General features: G+C 38.0%; 1 protein-coding gene across 1 annotated transcript in view; it reads left to right on the top strand.

Moving 5' to 3' along the window:
- Positions 1–19,201, top strand: part of CNTRL (centriolin) — a 30,742-nt gene that overhangs the window by 4,609 nt on the left and 6,932 nt on the right. The window contains 29 exon segments of the mRNA XM_085520876.1: positions 141–327; positions 426–619; positions 1,434–1,461; positions 1,464–1,489; positions 2,306–2,425; positions 3,220–3,433; positions 3,895–4,004; positions 4,260–4,454; positions 6,557–6,710; positions 7,470–7,690; positions 8,208–8,384; positions 8,846–8,980; positions 9,699–9,844; positions 10,280–10,460; positions 11,029–11,208; positions 11,495–11,674; positions 12,269–12,385; positions 12,799–12,940; positions 13,758–13,897; positions 14,169–14,346; positions 14,598–14,899; positions 15,179–15,387; positions 15,579–15,771; positions 16,098–16,228; positions 16,360–16,500; positions 16,637–16,763; positions 17,156–17,320; positions 18,109–18,268; positions 18,964–19,079. Of these exon segments, the coding sequence (XP_085377002.1) occupies positions 141–327; positions 426–619; positions 1,434–1,461; positions 1,464–1,489; positions 2,306–2,425; positions 3,220–3,433; positions 3,895–4,004; positions 4,260–4,454; positions 6,557–6,710; positions 7,470–7,690; positions 8,208–8,384; positions 8,846–8,980; positions 9,699–9,844; positions 10,280–10,460; positions 11,029–11,208; positions 11,495–11,674; positions 12,269–12,385; positions 12,799–12,940; positions 13,758–13,897; positions 14,169–14,346; positions 14,598–14,899; positions 15,179–15,387; positions 15,579–15,771; positions 16,098–16,228; positions 16,360–16,500; positions 16,637–16,763; positions 17,156–17,320; positions 18,109–18,268; positions 18,964–19,079 (4,569 nt within the window).

Raw genomic sequence — 19,201 nt, 5'->3', positions numbered from 1 at the left:
TTTATTTATTTATTTAGGAAGTTACTTTAGTTTTGATATGGATCGGACACATACTATTTCATACAGTCAAATTCAGTAATGTGTGTCTTAGTTATTCTTGGAAGGGTGTCTAATCATTTTACCATTTGTCTTTCCTTTAGCTTCATGAAGTAGCTAAACTAAAGCCTCTACAAGATCTGACTTCTCTGTTCCTTGCTGGTAATCCAGTTGCAAGCCTGCCTCACTACCGCTTGTATGTCATATTCCATTTGCGAGCACTGGAAAACTTGGATGGACAGCCAGTGACAAATCATGAGAGACAGGAAGCTCTAAAGAGGTTTGATTTAGGTAATAATGTTGTATTAGAACTATGGTCAATGACACCAAACAAGTGTAGCTGGAAAAGAGTTCTATTTGAATGGTTTTCTTTTTACGTTGCTTTACAGAAGAGATAGAAAAATTAGAAAGAGAGTTAGAGAATGCAATAAAAGAGATGGAGAACCTTAAACTTGATCAGTCTAAAGTGCTTGAGCAACTTCACCATCAAGATGAGGTCAACAAATCATTAAAAGAAAAAGCTTTGCAGCAGAAGCAAAGCTGTGAAGATCTGCAAAGGGATGTGGATACAAAAAATGAACTGGTAAGGTAATCACTTGCAGTATATATTTTGAACAATTTTGTTGTCAGAAACAGATGGCAATGGGAGAGCTCAAATGGCTATAGGATTATGCTAAACATTAAGATAAGTATATTGGAGGATGTAAGTTAAGGCCCTAAACAGGGTTTTCAATATTCCTTCTGTGAAGAAGTAAGTATGCTGAACCAGCAGTCAGTACCAGTCTCACAACATACAGTTTATGAAAACTTTTTGTCTGTAGTAACAGTTTGGTCTTTTATTTGATAAAGGATTAAGCATCCTCTAGCTGCTCTAAATTATCTGTGCACTGAATCTCCTGCATTGTTCAGAACTTTAAATGCTGCTGTACTGAGGGGACAGAGGTTATGTACGTTTATAGTAACAAGGTATGCATACAAGTTGTATGCTAGTAATGATCCTTGATAATTTTTCCAGGTGAAGTGTATTAGTTTTCTTGTATTATCTTTACATTCTCCTTGTTGTCTTTCATTGGTAGCTATAAAATGCAAGATTTGTACAGTGGCCCTGAAAATGGTCCTGTTGACTGAAGAATGCTCAGTTGTGAATGACTTGCTGGGAGTGTAGTTGTCTGGCTTTTAATCTTCCTTGTTAGCCTTGTCCTCTACAGTTTTATCCTTCAGATTCTCTACTGCTAGTATTAATTTAGCTGTTTCTTCTGTCAAACATACCCACTAACCAGCGGCCTTTTTCTAAAATGCAGTTTTCAGTATAGTGAGATTTGGCAGCAGATATTTTGCATCTTAGCCCACTCTTATCCTCTGGATGACAAACTCTGCTTGCTTCTCTCTCCCTTTAGCTGGTGTATTGGTTTGTCACAGTCCCTTTCCGCAGAGCCTTTATTCCTCACTGAAGGTAGCCCGCTGTGCTCCTGGGCTGCATGCTTATTTTTATTTCTAGGCTTTTTTTGCATGTTTATTAAAGCAGAAATGTTGCATAGAGAATTCTGGTGAGACTTATGTAGTCACTGTGTTTTGGGTTTGTTTGTTTGTTTGTTTTTTGCACGATGTCTTTCTTTTAAATCTTTCTGTAAGCCTTTTCTCCTTTATTCCAGTCTTACCTGTTTCTTTTCCTCCAGTAGTTTTGCTTTCCGCTGTCTGTTGGAGTATTACTGCATGTTCTCCCTCAGGTACCCAGCACAGAAAGTTGATTTTAAAATGGAATCACATGATAGACCTCTTAAAACATAAAATAAAATTCCTAACTAGCACAAAGTCAAACTAAGATGAAATGCTTAGGCTTTAGACATGCGACAATGGAGATAATGCATTTATTTATTTATTTATTTATACAGCTTAAGACTGTCAAAAATGAGATCTCATTACTCATTAATAATAGTAAATATATTCAATATAGATTTTGCTGAAGAACTGTACCCAAATTTGTTAGTAACATTTTCTTTCAAACCTCTCATGCTTGTAAACTTAAGAGACCTTTCATGTGATCATTTGTGTTACACTGTGGAATTCGTCTACTCTTAGTTGTCATGTTGTATCTTGTAATGAAGTGGCACTTTGTCGTATCCTTGACCCAAAACACACCATCTTAATTTTTTCTAATGTGAACTTTGTTTTGAAGTTAATGTCTCTGCTCTACTGTTCTCAATTGAATGGTATGTGATAACAATGATGATTCAGTGAATGCGTCTTCCTTTGCTTACTGATTCATTAGCTAAAGCAGAAAACAATGGAGCTGACACGAGCTTGCCAGAAGCAGTACGAGTTGGAGCAGGAACTGGCATTTTATAAGATTGATGCAAAATTTGAGCCATTGAGTTATTTCCCGTCAGAGGTAATAATTCTAAAATTATGGATCTTTTGATTTCTTTTTCTCTTACTTTTCAGTTACTTGGAAAATAGCAGACTTCCATAGTTTCTCTATTGTTCTAATAGATGCAGGTCTCTAAGGAGTTCTAAAATACAAAAAATCTCATTCTAATATCATAGGTTACATGATTTGATCTAAACCAAATCTTGAGTGACATTTGACTTGTTGAAAATCAGTACATGTACATTTTAGCTGACCACAGTAGTCAGTGAACAATCATTTCATTCTTATTAATGACTAAGTAAATGATTGTTTTCATTTCTGGCTTAATTTTAGAGGCCCTTTCAGTCTGAAAACTTATACAAGCCAAAATATTCTTCAGTTAAAAGGCATCTTAGAATTTCTCCCTTTTTCCCCCACCTAATTAATAAAGCCAACCTCTGTCATACTTATTAACATGATTGGTGAGAAGGTCTCTACAAGAAACAAAGACTGCTTATCATGAATGATGATTTATTTTTTTAGTTATGTTTCAATAAAGTTTAAATTTTTAAGTGTAACAGTGTAATGGACTAAGTGTGCTCTATGTTATTTCTATGTTTAAAATGTTAAGAAAAAAATCCTCTATTAAATACCCACTGCATTAACCACTGGCAACAAGCTGATCACATCCCAAATACAAATGTGTCTACCAGTATCATAGACATTTTTAATGGCACTGTAAGAGTGTTAAATGCATTTTATGAGCTGACAGCAACTGTATTTTGGAGGCAGGTGTGTAAATGAGTGTAAATGTGTGTATTGCTTTAACATTGCAGGATGTTGAGCTTGGTGATGTGCCTGGTGAAAGCCCATACATTGGTAAGGCCAGGTACAAAAGAAATATGTTCATAAGAGAAGGCTACATTGCTAGTAAAGCTCAACAAGTGGAGACTGGAAAAATGCAGCCAGATGAAAATGATTTGTGTAGGAAACCTCAGTTTCAAACTCTAGATGAGCAATTGGAGAGTAAAGAAAAAAAGATTCATTCAGGTAAATCTTTTTTGTTTCTTAATATTAAAAAAAGTAAAGAATACCAAGTGCATATAGTGGTATTGATTGTACTGTTGGAACTTTTGACCTGTATTTGACACAAGAATAGCAACAGTGTGTCAAAGGCTATAACTGCTGTTGCTTTTCAACCCTGTAATCAATGATATATTTAGTGTCAAAAATGTTTCATACTGAATTTATCTTAAAATAATAGCAAAAATTCTTGTAATAATTAAATGTGATTGTATAAAAGAATGCCAGGGAAGTTTCCCATCTGATCCACTGATTTGTGTCATTCACACTTAAAAACTGGCTGGATCTACTTTGAGTAATCAGGACATATTAGCTTTGATTATCACTGTTTAAAGAAAATGTTTTCTGATTAACAATTGAATGGAAAACACGTATTCATGTTGTATGGCATATTAACATGTACGTATGGCTTCTTTTTTCCCCTGCAGCACAGAAAAGATTAGAAGAGCTGCAAAATGCAATAGGAAAGGCAGAGCAACAGGTTTTGGAAGTAACAGGAGAACTGCAACAACTGGAGGATGCTCTAGCAAGGAAAAAAGTATGTGAAGGAGTTACTATGTGGATAGCAGGGGAAAGCATTTGAAACTGTTCATAGTGAGAACACAGCTGTGGTTCTCCTGCCATCCTTTTTCAAGGGACCATTGTACATGTATGCAATGGAAGATTCTAATAATTAGTAGATCATATTCAGACAACCTGTTGGGCTAACCTGGCATTCTGGTTTAATCATTTCTCAAGCAGCTTCTTGTTTCCAGTGTAACTGTTTTAGCCAACCTCCTGTTGCCATCCCCAGGTCTCCCAGGCCAACAGGGAGGATCTGGAGCAGCAGCTGAGTAAGAAGATACAAATACTGCATCAGCTGCAAGAGGAAGCCTTAACATTGGAGAAACAAATGGAAAAACAGAAAAGAGAAATAGGGAAAAAGCAGAAAGAGCTTGAAGACTTGAAGAGTTCTCTTGCTTCTGTAAATTCTAAAGATCCGAGACATGTGAGTAAAATTAAAGTCTTAAGTTTTTATGCACTACCTATATTCATATACTGAGAAATGCAGGCAAATGGATTATCTATTATCTTGCTATTTAGCAATTAGGAGAACTTGCTTTAGCTGTTCCTCAGAATGCATACAACTCAAAACTAAAAACAGATAACTGTAAAACATTTGAGCAACCCACTTCCAATGCAGTTGCTGCACACTGCTTTAAGAACTGGGTCTTTATGATTTGTACTGACATGCCCTGAGCCTCGGAAGGAAAGGTTTTCTGCTTTCAATTTTCAGTTTATCCTTTCTAATTCTGAAGAGATCTGTAACGGCACTTTAGTAGGGAGCAATAACCTGCACATGCTGCACGTGTCCTCCTGCTGTTCCTGGAAGGTTGCTCGGAGGCCACTTGTTGCAGGTAGGGAGCAATGCTGGCACCAGGCATTGCTGTAGCTTGACAGCCACCTTTTGAGCTCTGCAGAAGTGAAACTACTGATTTCTGAGCTACTTACTGTGTTCAGCAACGGCAAACGTTTACAGAATTACGAAATTGAAATTACTTTTATCTTTGTAAATACAGTTGTGTGGGGTTTTTTTTGTTGTTGTTTGTTTTGGTTTTTATTTTAAACAAAACACATTTTAAAAATGAGAGCCTTTCAGGCCAGCCTGACACCTTGAAGCATACAAAGTAAAACTGACTTTTTCAGCTCGGTTCTCTATTTCGAGCCGAGCCCTGCAGCCACTTTCAAAAAATGCGTTAATCGCCGGCAGTGCTGGGCGTGCTCGGCACAGAGCCCGGCCCGGCCCGGCCCCTCTCGCCGCCGCCTCTTGCTCCGAATCACGGCGCAGGAAGCGTGTCCCGGCCAATCGCCGCGCTGCTGCGGGGGGGCCACTCCCGGCTCCCCGCTCCCTCCCGGTTCCCCTCGGCCCCCCGTTACCTCCTGCTGTTGGGGCGGCCGAGGAGCGGGGGGAGATGCTGCAGCTCGTGCTGGAGGCGGCGAGTTGATCGGACTGACTCTAGGGCGGGGGTGGGGCGTCCTGCACGTGATCCCGAAGGAAGGAAAGACAAAGGCAAAGCTGTAAGTGTTTGTTGTTTTTAAATAGGGCTCCTGTGACATCCAGCAGCTGCAGCAAAATGGCTCAGCAGCAGCAGCACCTTGCCTCGCTTTCTGCTTGTTGAAATTGCACTTCTGAGAGCTGAGTGGTAGTTTGTTATTAACAGGTGGCAAATTAAATCGTGCTGATGGGAAGGTTAACAGTAGCTTTCAATGCATTAAAAATACGGAAATCTACATTTTTATCATTTCTTTTACCAATTACTTTGTTATAGAAGTTACTTAGCAAGTGAATTTTCTGAGAATGCACACTTCTGTTAGCTTGATTTCTTTTTTGAGTAGAAAGAAGAAAGGCGCTGTTATTCATGACAGTGATTTACCTTCTTGAGTTCTGTGGTATTTAAACTGCTTGCAGTTGTGTATAATGGGAAGCACGTAGCACCATATTGCATTGATAGTATGGTTTTGAACACAGTTGAAACAATGGGTTAAATTCATACAAAGTACATATGAAATCCTAATGAAAGTTGGTTTGAGCAAGGAATCACTGTGGAACGGGGGCATTTCCCAGGAATACAGAAGTGGTTCTGCTTGAAGTAGAACTTGGTTATTAAGTGAGCCCGACTTGCTGCTTGTTCATGGTATTTTCCTTTGGGTGGTGACCTGACATGTTGTGCTGGAAAGGTAATGCAGGATGACAGGATAAAGCTTCTGGGGGAAATCATGTTTGTTCTTGACTGAAAGAAGAAATAATACAGCAGGAAGAAAGGTAGTAGTTACAAATACTCATTTATAAGCCTGCACCTTTATACAGCATGCCTTAGCAAGGGGGCAAGACTGAGCCTAATGCTGCTGCTTGCCACACAGATTGCTTGCCTATCTGGGATTCTTTCTGAGGTAGCAAAGAGGAAAACAAACAGAACCAAGCACCACGAGATATGTTGCACTTGTCCCTTTATGAGTGTTAGTGAGATACTGCAGAACTGAGCTGAAATGTAAGCTGTCTGTTTAAAATCTCTGCTGACATAGCTTGGCCTTTTCAACTGTCATTTACAGGCTCACATGAGAGCTCAAAAAGCAAGTAAAGAACAGCAGATTGAGGTGATGAACAAACAGTACAAACAGCTCGAGAGTCGCCTGGATGAAATGCTTTCTAGGATTGCTAAGGAAACGGAGGAAATCAAGGACTTGGAACAACAGCTCACTGATGGTAATTTGTTTGTCTTACAATATTTTTGTGTCTAGGATAATGTAACTGAATGATAAAAACATCGAGGTATCAAGGCCCTTGATCAAGTCTGAGCTGAATGGTTGTTTATTGAACATATCCTTGCCCTCTGCAATTTTGTTGTTACATCAGAAAGAACTATCCTGCTTTTAACTGAATAAGTGAAGAACTGGTATATCAATATCCTTAGGAAGCTGCTTTTTCATTTAGACTTCAGACAATGTCAAAAGTACGCTAATTTCAGAAATATTAGAGCAGTTTCTTAGCTAGTTCTCTCTAGCTGAGATTCACTTGGATCACTGAAGCCTTCACAGAAGTGTCTTTTCTGTGCGTCACTTCTATCCTCTATATTTTAAAACAGATTTCAGGGAAGTACTTCATTAATGTTACTATGTATATATTTAACGTACACCTAGTCTATTTGAAAGTTGATGTGCTAGAAAATGATATGATTTTTTGAAATGATTTAGGCAGAAAAGTTGCAAGTGCTACCTTGGAAGTATTTGTGTACAGAGAGAGGTATATAAAGAACTGCAGGTTCTTTTCAGTTTTTCCAGTGGTTGGGAATCTTGAAACTCCTGGCCTTTAAAACACAGCACAAACATTTTCTGCTTGAGCTTGTGTTATTTGTTTTTATTACATGTTCACCTACTCAGCTTAAGGTTGGCAGTGGCAGTTCTGTATGTTTTGTAAGTAAACTTGATTTCTTCAATACCTTGAATTCACTTTGTGTTTCTGCAGGTCAAATAGCAACAAACGAAGCACTGAAAAGGGATTTAGAAAGCATCATAATTGGATTACAGGAGTACCTGGAAAGTGTTAAGAATCAAGCAAAACAGGCCAGTGATGAATGTAAGGAGTTGCAGAAGGATAAAGAGTCTTTGCTGCAGAGATTGGCAGATCTAGAGGATGAAAGAAATAGCCTGAAAATAATTGTCATGGATGCTGAAAATATGAGAAAAGTAAGGTTTAATGCTATGTTTCTTCCCAAACTGAGATACCTAAGAGTAAGCTTAAAACTAAGTGAGCAACCAGAATTGGGAATGGCAAAACAGAGTTCTCTGGACAAAATTACTTTCTGATACGGTAACATCAGTGAGATGTGTTCATGCATAGTTGGAGCTGAGTTGGGCCTTTAAAGTGTATCATGCAGTTACTTAAGAGGCATCTTCGTATCCTAGGAATCTTATGCAAACCTTAATACCTTAGACTAATATGTATTACTTTAGGCTACACCTTTGTAACTTGTGCGCTGACTTCATGTGAAGTCCACCATAGCAGCACTATTGACTTGGCCTGGGTATGTAATAATGCTGCCTTGTTTGAAATATTTGGAGGTTAGGTTTAGTGCCTCTGTTTTGATATACCAGTTTTCAAGTTAATAATGAGCTCCTAAAGAATAGAGGAAGAGTGGCAATGTAATCTATGAAATCCTGTTTCTCCTGTGTACGTATTTCTGAAGTGAATGTAACATTCCAGGAAATAGCAATGCTTGAAGGTGCACTTCAAGAGCAACGAGAAATAAATGAATCGCTCAGAGAAGGACAAGGGGATGTCAGTGCCTATGAGGCTGAGCTGGAAGCCCAGCTAAGAGACAGAGAAGCTGAAGCCAATCAGCAAAAGGAAGAATTGGAAAGACTGAAACAACTCAGCCAGGTGAGAACAGAGCTGTAATGTTGCCAAAGTGACATACAGAGTCTGCTATCTTGGTTCAGTTTCTATTAATCAGAAATGAACATAGAATCATAGAATCACTCAGGCTGGAAAAGACCTTAAAGGTCATCGAGTCTAACCACAACCTAACTGTACTACCCTAACTGAAAACCCGCTGCTAAATCATGTCCCTTAGCAGAGAATCTGTTAAGTTTCTGTTATGTTGTAAATCTGCTGGTTTCCCAGTGAGAAAGACAGGTTTGTACTAGATCTAGACTAAACATCATTGTTACTGGTGCTGCAAATGCTAAAGAAATGCTAGCTATTATATGGTGATGAGTTAACCTGGGATGCTTGTTTTCTTAAGGGATGTTGTTATATTGTTATTCTCTAAAGAAATACAGCTGTTGCACATACAGGTGATGAGGTGGGGCAGTGAATCTGAAGGTTGTTTGTGTTTATAGATGGAACTGTCAGCTCTGCAAGCTGAACTTGAGAAAGAAAGGCAAGCTTTAGAGAATGCTCTGACCAAAGCACAATTAGCAGAAGAGAAGGAACAAGAAAATTATAAACTGCTTTCTCAGTTCAAACAACTGCAGGTAAAGTATTAGTTGCTATAACAAGTTACCTGATAAGCACTGTGCTTCTTCATTGCCATTAGGGAAAAGTGATAAGAATTTTCGTTTTGAAGTTCATTGGTGCTTATGACTCTTCCTGACAAATTTCTTGTCTGGAGACCCTGCACCACAGTCTTTTACCTGACTATTCTGGATGTCTAGATTGACCTTATGCCAGAGCTGCTCTACTATATTGCAGTGGGGTTGATAAATTGTTTAAATCTTGTTTTCCCACAAGCCTCATTCAGTATGTGTCAGTAAGAAAACTGTTTGTGTACAATGGCAGAGGGAAAGAAACAGACTTTATTGCATCTATTTTCTTTACTGTGGCAAGTTTGGGTTCAGTCCTTTGTATCCACCAAATCCATTTTTCCCATCTCATGCACCTCAGAGGAGAAAATGGCCATCAGCTTATGAAGGATCCTCACCAGATATTAGAACTATAATTTTTGCCACAGATTGCCAATGTGCAGAGCAAACTTCAAGTCTTGGTCCCATTAGTCAAGTGTGGCTTTTTTGTCTGGTGTCTGGGACTGAGGTGGCACAACTGCAAATGCTGCTGCGTGTGGATATTGGGACAGGCTTTGGATGTCACTGTGCTTTGCTTATATAAACAAAATACTTTCATTAAGGAAAATGTAAGATCATTCTGAATTGTCATTGGAATATTTTTTAACATGCAAATCTATTTATTTATTAGGGAGACAATAATCTCTTGAAACAACAGCTTAAAGATCTTCAGAATCAGCTAAGCCATGCAGTTGGTAACTTGATACACCCCGAGGAAGTCCTAGCTCGTATAAATGAACTCAAACAAAAGCTTCGAACAGGAGCAGGAGAGATTAAGTGAGTACAATAGAAACAGTGTTAGATTCGTGTGTGTGTTATTGCTCCATACACAAGAGCACTGAGGTACATTTGCAGCATCCTACAGAGTATGATGTAATGCAGTTCAGATGTGACCATTAGCACCTTATGTTTAAGCGAACATCACCTGAGCTCAGTTAATTATGTTACTGAGCGACATACATATTCCTCTTGGGTTTCACTACAAGGAATGGAGAACTTGTCTTTTCCTTCTTTGTTCCCAGCTACAAAGAATGGAAATAAACAAAGACAGAACAGAATAACATTGGGCACTATAACTTGTTCAGCACTGCACCTCATTTAATTTACACTGGGTGTTTCAAACTAGTGCTATTGAACTGGGCTGTGTTGGGTTTTATGTCTGGTACTGTGATTTAAAGTTACAATTATCTGTAATGGAACCTTCTCTTTCAGATGTCAGAATCCTGCTGATGTTTTGGGGAAAAGCCTTGGAAATCTGCAGAAAGAATTTAATAACATTCTTGCTGATATGCAGAGGGAAAAAGAGAAAGCATGGGAAAGACAGAGACAATTGCAAGAGGAAATGGTATCCCAGAAGGAAAAACTGGAAGATATACAGGAAAAATATAGACAGGCATGTATCAAAAATATGAAAGCAAGAGTAAAATGGTTTCAGCTTTGTCTAAAATATTTACCTTGCAGCTGAAGGATCAAGATTTGTGACAAATGTAGATTTGTTTCCTTTGTCTCTCACATAAGTATGATTTTACTAAAACCAGATAAATTGCACACAGTTGCTTGCCAGAAGCAAGTTCAACAACTCAAATCAGCACAGGGCACTGCAAATCATGGCTAGAACAGGAATACAAACCGTTATTAGAATTCTGCTTTTTCTGTTGTGCTCAAGTGTACGTTATGTAATAGTTTTCCTTGACCATTTCCATGCTGTATCTGCTGTGAAGTTTGGGCTAAAGTAGTGAAACTCATTGTCTGTTCTTTTTGTAAGACAAGATGCCTGTGAAGATTAAGTTAGGCACTTCCAAAATGCTGTAGTTAGGAAAAGGAACTGCTTTGCTATTCTTAAGGTTTAAAATATGCTGCTATTGGTGATTTCAAAAAGTTCGCCCGAAAATCATTAAAATAGGTAGGATTTGAATTGAAATTTTCTTTTGGTTGCTCATTCTTGCATACTTCACATACAGGTTAAATCTGAAAACAGGCAGAATAAGAACAAGGTCCATCAGTTAGAGAATGAAATTCAACTTTTACGTGAAAAAATAAAGAGTATGGAAGAAATTCAGGGCCTGGCTGATCAACAGCTCCAAGAGGCAGATGAAGAAAAAGAGGCTATTCTTGCTCAACTAGAAGACTTGGAGAAAAGGGTAGGAGTAAGCATGAGTGTGTGCTCTGTGTTGGGTTGCTCAAGAAAAGAATATCTAAAAATACTTGTGAATTATTTTGCTTTTTAAGATGAAGATCAAGTGCAAGAAGGAACACAATGGTTAAATATAATCTTCTTTCTTTTTCTTAAATTCAATTGTTCTTTATTCTTGTATTTTTATGGTTGTTCCATGTTTACAATACCAAATGGGGTGTGTGGAAAGGCCTTTATTCCACGCTTCTTTTCATTTATAATTACCATGAAACCTGTTGCTTTCCTGGTTTCAGAAAAAAATAGAAGATGCCAGGGCACAAATGCAATTTGCTGATCTAGATAAAGAACTGAAGGAATTAAAGAGAGCAATCATCACTTCGGATAAACTGGCGGCTGCTGAGCTCTCCATTGCTAAAAATCAGCTGCAGGCTCTTCATGGGACTGTTCTCAAAATTAATCAGGAACGTGCTGAGGTAAATCAACATTGGTAATTAATTGTTAGTTATAATTAAACCATGCTTTCTAATGCCATGATAATCAAGACAGCCTTTGTTGTTGCTTTTAAATTGAAGTCTTTATTTTTAATTGCCTTGCCACACAAGCTATTGCTTTAGTCATATATATATTTATGTTATATTTATAACATTTCATCTTGAAATGTTATAAATCAGTGTCTGAGTTAACTTGGCTGCCTTGCTGCAAGTTAGAAGGTGGGACAGAGTTTTATCTTCTACAGAAATTGAAAATCAGTCAATAAATAATATATTGTTACGTAAGACTAAAAAGCAAATGAAAATGTGGAATTCAGTTCATAAACCTTTAAAAACTGGAAGCAACTTTTTTTTTTTTTTTTGCTTTATACTAACAAATACTAAAACTTACTCTGCAGGAGGACTGTAAAGTTAAAGGAGAAATAATTTATGCAGACTATTTTTGTCATTTTCTTAATTTCCAAAACAGACAAGTGATGATGTTTCTCATCAGTCTGCAGCTCACAAAGCTTTGTGAGGCACCTACAAGTTTGTGAAGCGTTGTAAACTAAATCTACGGTAAAATTTCAATTTCAGGAGTTTGAGGAAGCTGAAGAGCTCTGTGTTGAGGCAGCTCGTGCAGCTCGGGATCTTGCCCGAGCAGAAGCAGAAATAGAATTGTTACAACAGCTTCTAGAACAGAAGGAAGAACAGGTAAGTTGAAGCAATGTTTCCTCTTTTATATGAGGAGGGTGAAATACATGAGGAGCAGTTTGTGGGTGTTCTGAAACCGCCATGTTTAGTTGCCTGCTGTGACCTTGTTCTTAAAGTTTTCCCAAAAAATTATGTTCTTCCTTCCCACTACACTTGCCTAAGAACAAATGGAAAACCTCCCTGACTAGGTTGTTTGAATTTGAAGAAAACCTGTTCATTTGAATGTCTTCATTTGGCAGCATATGTAGGTCTCAGTCATATGAGAGGATGGGAAGAACAATTTTGGTGTATCAAAGTGATACGTGCATTTTGATGAATTGGTGTTTCTGTCAGAAAGCTTAAGATTGCAGTGGAACATTTTCAAACAATTTAAACTGAAATGCTCTGCTTTGATTTAAATTTACTTAAAACAGCTTCAGCGTGAAATGGAGAAAGCTGGAGAGAAGACTGCATTGAGCTCTCAGAAGTTAGAAATTGATCAACTAAATGACACAGTAGAGCAACAGAAAGCAGAAATTGACCGTTTAAGATGGTTGTTGGATGACACTGGGGCAGGTAATCTCTTATCTCTATCTCCTGCAGTTATGGAGAAGCAAGCTGTTCTGCATCCATACATATTCCTCACTAATAAGAGAAGCTGTTTAGAGCTCTGGGATTTTATTCAAACAAAGAGGAAACCATTCTGTACAGTTCTTATACTACTTAAGATACATTCAGTCCCTGAATCACTGTGTTTCAGTAGATTCTCTGTGTATGAAGCAAGGAGCAAGACCTAACCTTTCTGAAATATAGTGTATTTGAAGCACACAAAGTGCACTTATATGTAGTGTGTAAGTCTTTGCTTCTTTGAATTTTCGAATGGAGGAAATGGATGTTAATGGCCTAGCACTTCTGGTGTTCTCGTTTTGCCAGCTGACATGGCACAACCTTTGGTGAACTTAGGGAAATTCTGTCTCAGTTTTAACACTGGAATTGTGCTTAATTTTCAGTACATTTATTTACTTTCCATTAACTCGTATTAACAACACTTTTAGTAACCCTTCGGATAAGGTTGATTGTGTTATTTAATGTCCTGTGCTAGAATGTTGTCAGAGATCAGTATGGAAGAAAGTGTAGCAGTTGCCTGTATATGAACTTGTATTTGTACAATCTTAAAATGACAAATCTACAAGGGTCAGTGAGTTTCTACATCATGATGTAATAATTAAGGTTCTGTTGTTTGCTCTTTGACAGATTTCTTAATATTGCTTCAAATTAACATGGTAAGAATGAGGGAAAGCTTTAAGCTGTCTCTTTAATTACAGGTGATTACAGTATTTCTGGCTTAGTTATTTGTCTCAGGTGCTTATAAAACCACATGATTAATTTTCAGGTAACAAGGATGAAATTGACAATTTACAAGATGAAATTGCAGCACTTAGAAATGCACTGTCATATCAGAGTGACTACATCACCAGTATGGCTGATCCGCTGAAAAGAAGAGGGTGCTGGTATTATATGCCACCATCACAGGTCAGAAATTCAAATCCTGTTATGTAGAGAGCAAATTGTTATGGGGGAAATTCCATATGTATGAATTTATGAGTAATATTGTTATGTTTTATTATCTCTTTAAAACAGCAAAATGCTTTAAAATGAGGGAAGACAGGATATGTATAGCCTGTTCTTGGTGGAAAAAAAATTTAAAAAATCAGTGCTTTAGAAAGTCTGCAATTATTAAATTAAATTTATTTGTTATTTCCAGAAGAAATCCTCTCATAATAACACATCTGTTTTTCCTTAGGCCTCAACTCCTGCCTCCCACAGCACAAAAGATTCTGGGGTTGGTTTACGATGTCCTGGCACATCACCACCCAGAAGAGGGTGTAGTCAGGTCAGGAAGGAAGACTTACCCAGGTCAAGAGGGTGCTGGGTTTATTCACCAGTCAGAAATAAGTTACACAAAACAAATCTTGATAAAGGTGAGTCTCATGACCTCAGAGTGTGCAGGAGCATAGTAAATGTGGGTTTGCTTAGAATTTGTAGTGAGTATTTCTGCCACATATGAGTGAATAATTAATATTTATTTCTGGTGAATTTTTTAAACAGTGCTAAAACTAAATATTTGTGTATATACACTTTGTATTACTTTAAATGTGCAATTCAAGAAATCTTTCTTATCAAAGTGAATAAAAATAACTTTTTTTTCCCCCTGTGTATAAAACTGGAAAAGCAAAAGATGACAATGAAGGAAATGAAGAAGCTCATGCTCACAAAGACCCACCTGTTGTACCACCACCTGGTACAGTTATCTATACGGTGCTCCCAGATGGTGCTCCTCTACCTCAAGGAACTGTGGCCTATGGCCCTCCACCTGCGGCTGCAAATGGAGGCTCAATTGCTCCTGGGTCTGTTGTCTATGGTCCACCTCCTGTGGGAGCCCAGGTTGTTTATGGCCTTCTTCCTCCAAACTTTACTGTCCCACTAATTCCTTTTGGAGATCTTCACTGCAACGTACCCAAGCATCGTGACTTGGTAAGATACAGAGTGGCAGGGTTCTGATTAAGAGCATCCTGTAATAGATGCTTTTTCAAAGGAGAGAAGAAAAAGAAATTTCACTTCTACAGATTAAAAGTTTGTAAGAACTCAAAGTAGTCTTGTGGCAAGATTCTGAATCTCAGAGAGCTTGCTGATAAGAACGCTCTGTCTTCAGTGTTAGTGGTCTGGTCTCTGCTATCTGTAACTGCTTCTGTGTTTTGGAGCTCTGAAACAGAAAAAAAGAACAATCAGTCTTAATTTTGCTGTCCTATGTAGGAGAGTGAAGTCTCAAGGTTAGAAGACACTGTGCAACATTTAAAGTCACGAAAATGCAGAGAGAAATGGTCAGAGGCAGCTGAGCATAAATGCAAGAATGAAATAGAAAAATTACATCAAAACATAGAAGATCTTCTGCATGAAAGAGAAGAGCTGGAACATGAAGTAGCAGAGCTACAAAGAGCAGCTCAAAAACGTAACAGACGCAAGTAAGAACGTCACACTTGTTCTGTTTAAGCAAGTGGAAATGTGTAAAACTTCTTCCAGTGACAGTAGATTTTGACATGTTTACAATTAATGTTCTTGTTGGCCTGTTGCATATATTATACAAACTTCATGAGGCTTCTGAGCCTCTGACGTATTGTAGTTTAGTTTGTTGTTTTTCTTCTTGGGCTTTTAGGGACTTTATTGAGGGGTATACTGAAAACTTAATGGCAGAACTGCAGTTAGAAAAATCTCTTAAGCATCATGAAGATATTGCAGAAGAAATTGAATGTATAGAGAAGACTCTTCTGAAACGCCGAGCAGAGCTTAGAGAGGCAGATAGGCTTCTCACAGAAGCTGATGTGGAACTTGAGAGCACACGGGGAAAAGTAAGTAAAGCCTATAACTAAGTGCAGGAGGATTTCTGTGTTATGTTGATTCTTTTAGGCAGAAGGTGTTCACTTTTTGTATAAGCGATTTATTTTTACATGGATAACCTGCAGCCTTTTAAAAATGCTTTTGTTTGAAAATAAGCCATGGGGTAACCTAAGAAACTGTTTTGGTTCTTGTCAAAGAGGAGGAAGCTTTTCTGGGGCAAGAGAATAATATTCAAGTAAGGAGGAGGTCATTTTTGGACAGTTAACTTGCAGGTTATAGATGTTGAAATGGTAAGGTGGGATTGTGTTGTCTCAATAGTGTTCAATTTTTGCTCTAGACTAAAGACACTATTCAAAAGTACAATCATGCCAAACAGCGTTTGTTCCATACTGAAACTGAGGCAGAGGAGCTAGAGCGAAGGGCTCAGGAAATGGCCACTAAACTTGTGAAAGCAGATCAGCAATTAAGGTACACTATTCTTGTGAATTAGTATCAAATGGGGAAGAGGAGAACAGGATTCTTTTGAATATTGAGATGCTGCTTTTGGAGTGGGGAGGCTGTTAAAATGTTAATGTGTAAGGGCATAAATGCTTCTGTAGATCGTTACAGGCAGATACAAGGGATTTAGAACAGCATAAGAAGGAACAAGAAGGTATTTTGAAGGAAATCAACAACATGGTGTCTGCAAGAGACTCTGAGTTCCAGTCCTTAAACCAGAAAATAGAAATGCTGACCGAAAGGTAAATCTATCTTAAATTTACTTTAAACTGGTGTCCTTCTCTAATCAGTATGCCCAATGTACTTAGCTGTGCAAGGGTTCTATGATTCTATGTATTCTTGTTTCTTCTTAACTGTGCCTATTATCTTCTCTATAAGTCTTCAAAAGCTTCAAGGAGATATTCAAGTTGCAGAAGGTAATGAAGAACATCACCTCCAAATGCTTAGAGAAGTGGAGAACATTCTTCAGGCCAAGAAAACTGAACTGGAAAGACTGAAAAATCAGGTAAGGTGCATCTGGTTAATTCAGGAGTATCAGTTTAATTGTTGTTACTGTAGCTGGGGACTGTGAAGTGTCTTCAGTTCCAGATTGTCTTATCTCAACAATATTAATTCTATGACCTTTTTTTTTTTTGTTACTGTAGGTAATTTGGATTACTGGTGGGTTTTTTTTGTTGTTGTTGTTTTTGATGAGGGGGGTTGTTTGTATTTTGGGGCTTGTGGTAAGTTTGACCCCGGTCTTGCCTGCCTTTCTGGGTAATAAATGTTATTGCAGAGTTCTGTATGTTCTTATTGCACTTGAGAATAAGAAGAGCAGTATTTTAACATTTATTTATTTTTCCTTCATGTGAAGGTACATAACCAGAAGTGTGGTGGTGTTAAATTTTTATGTTGTAGGTTACTGCTCAGCAACAAGAGCTGTTGTTTCTGGATCAGCAATTAAGTCAAAGGAAAGAGCAGCTGTGTGTCCTTCAGGACTGTATTTCTCAAAAGAATAGTGACCTCAAAGAAGCTCTTCGAGATGGGGAGACTGAAGCAAAGGAAAAGCAACGCCAAATAAGAGTAACTTTTCCAAATTAGTTTTCAACTCATATCTGTGAAGAAGAAGCAAAAGAACAGAAATATAAAAACATCACAGCATTTCCACAAGTAGTTTTGCTTCCTATATCCTCCCCAAATCTGAAAAACAGAACAGTTGAATTTATGACTTTGTACCTGGGAGGTTGGACCAGGTGCACGAATAAGAAATAGAACTTTTCTAGTTTCTGGGTAATACAGAATCGGTCCCTTGAGAACGAAATTACATTAAAGTCTCCAAAGGACGTACTGTTGCTGAGGCAAACAGCTTCTAAAGCAGATCAGTCTGATCAGTGTGTTTAAAATGCAACAGCACTGATGTAAGTCAGCTGTCTGTCTCCTCCATTCTTGTGTTCATGTTTGCTTGCTCAGAATGGATTATGTACTTTCTTGTGGAAGAAAGACTTAATAGACTCATACACTCAGCACTGAAATGAAAACAAAAAATCTAGACTAACTGCTTTTTTTGTTCTTTGTTTTTTCCCTCTGGAGCCACTTTTTCTGGCTCTCTGGTCTAAGGCCTACCTGTTCACTTCAATGGTGCTGTGGATCAAAGTCTTCATGGAGATTAGTACTTTAAATTGTCTGCAAGCAACCCTAAATGTTACATCACTTTTTTGTTTCTTTACACCATTAACTATATTCTGGACAGTTCAATTCTAGAGTTTATAGTTGACAGTAAACTTCTTACATTTTAATAATTACTTATAAATAATTAAAGGAATAATAAATGGCAAATAATGGTGTTCATTTCAACGCTGTTATTTCCACAGGAAATAAAGCTCCTTCTGGAAGATCTTAATGCTGAGAGGAGGGAACTGGATGTCCAAATTGATGAGAAGAGAGCACAACTTTCATTCATTAAGAAGGATGTTGGAAAAGAGGAAGAAAACCTTCAAATAATACTTGGGCAAATTAACAAGCATAAGATAGGTAGATATTATTCTGTGCTGAGTGAAAGTAAATACTCTCTAAGATCCTAGTTGTGCAACTGCGCTATTACCTTTTCTTCAGTTTTTTTAAATACTGTGAATGGCACTCCTAGTTAGAGACTCAGACCCCAACACAGAGCTGACTGGTTACCCTCTGCTTGAGTTGAGGCAGTGCTTTGTGTTGTTTTGTTCTTAGAGTTTGAGTTTCTCACTTCAGTGAGAAAAACAAACCTACCATGGGGGACTAAAGCTTCCAGCTAGTGCTGTGTGGTGGAGCCGGCTGCTTGTGGCACATCCACAGAAGACATCTGGATTGGAGGAGGAGCAGAGGATTTGCCCCTCAGGCAGTTGTATCCTGTCAGATGGTGGGAAGTGTAATCAATAGCAGCTTACAAACCTGTACTTCCTCTGAAAAAGATTGACTTCATTGTGTGCCAGTCAAATACTTGTCCTGGAATAACACCCTAGGAGAAAAGGAAAGAAGAGACAAAGGAACATGCAGCTTTCTAGTAAAATATAGTCAGACATATCAGTTGTTGTATCTGACACACCAAGTGAAAATGAGTGTGTTTTTCAGGGATTGTATCAGCATCATTTCATCCCATCCCCCTCCCTCCCCTCCCTCAATGTCTTTCTAGAGAATAGAATGTATTTAATGTGCTTTATAATAACCTTTTATTTCTTTCATCTTATTAGAACTGAAACATGTTCTGGAAATGCTGGAGATTGAAAATAATGAACTTCAGGGTTTGAAACTACAACATGATCAGAAGGTCAATGAACTGGAGAAGACTCAGGTTGCAGTTCTAGAAGTAAGTATTTCTCTTTATAGATGTCATAGAGGGTAATGTAGAAATAAGAGATGCATGTTCTGTGATTCTGTTAAGGCCTGGCTAACAGTCTCTGGACTGTTGGAGTACCATAGCCTGCATAT

This window comes from Coturnix japonica, chromosome 21, assembly GCF_054131305.1.
Source record: "Coturnix japonica strain WE chromosome 21, WE-NBRP24, whole genome shotgun sequence".
Classification (NCBI taxonomy): Eukaryota; Metazoa; Chordata; class Aves; order Galliformes; family Phasianidae; genus Coturnix; species Coturnix japonica.
The sequence above is the reverse complement of the archived record's forward strand: the minus strand, read 5'-3'. Positions and strand labels throughout refer to the sequence as shown.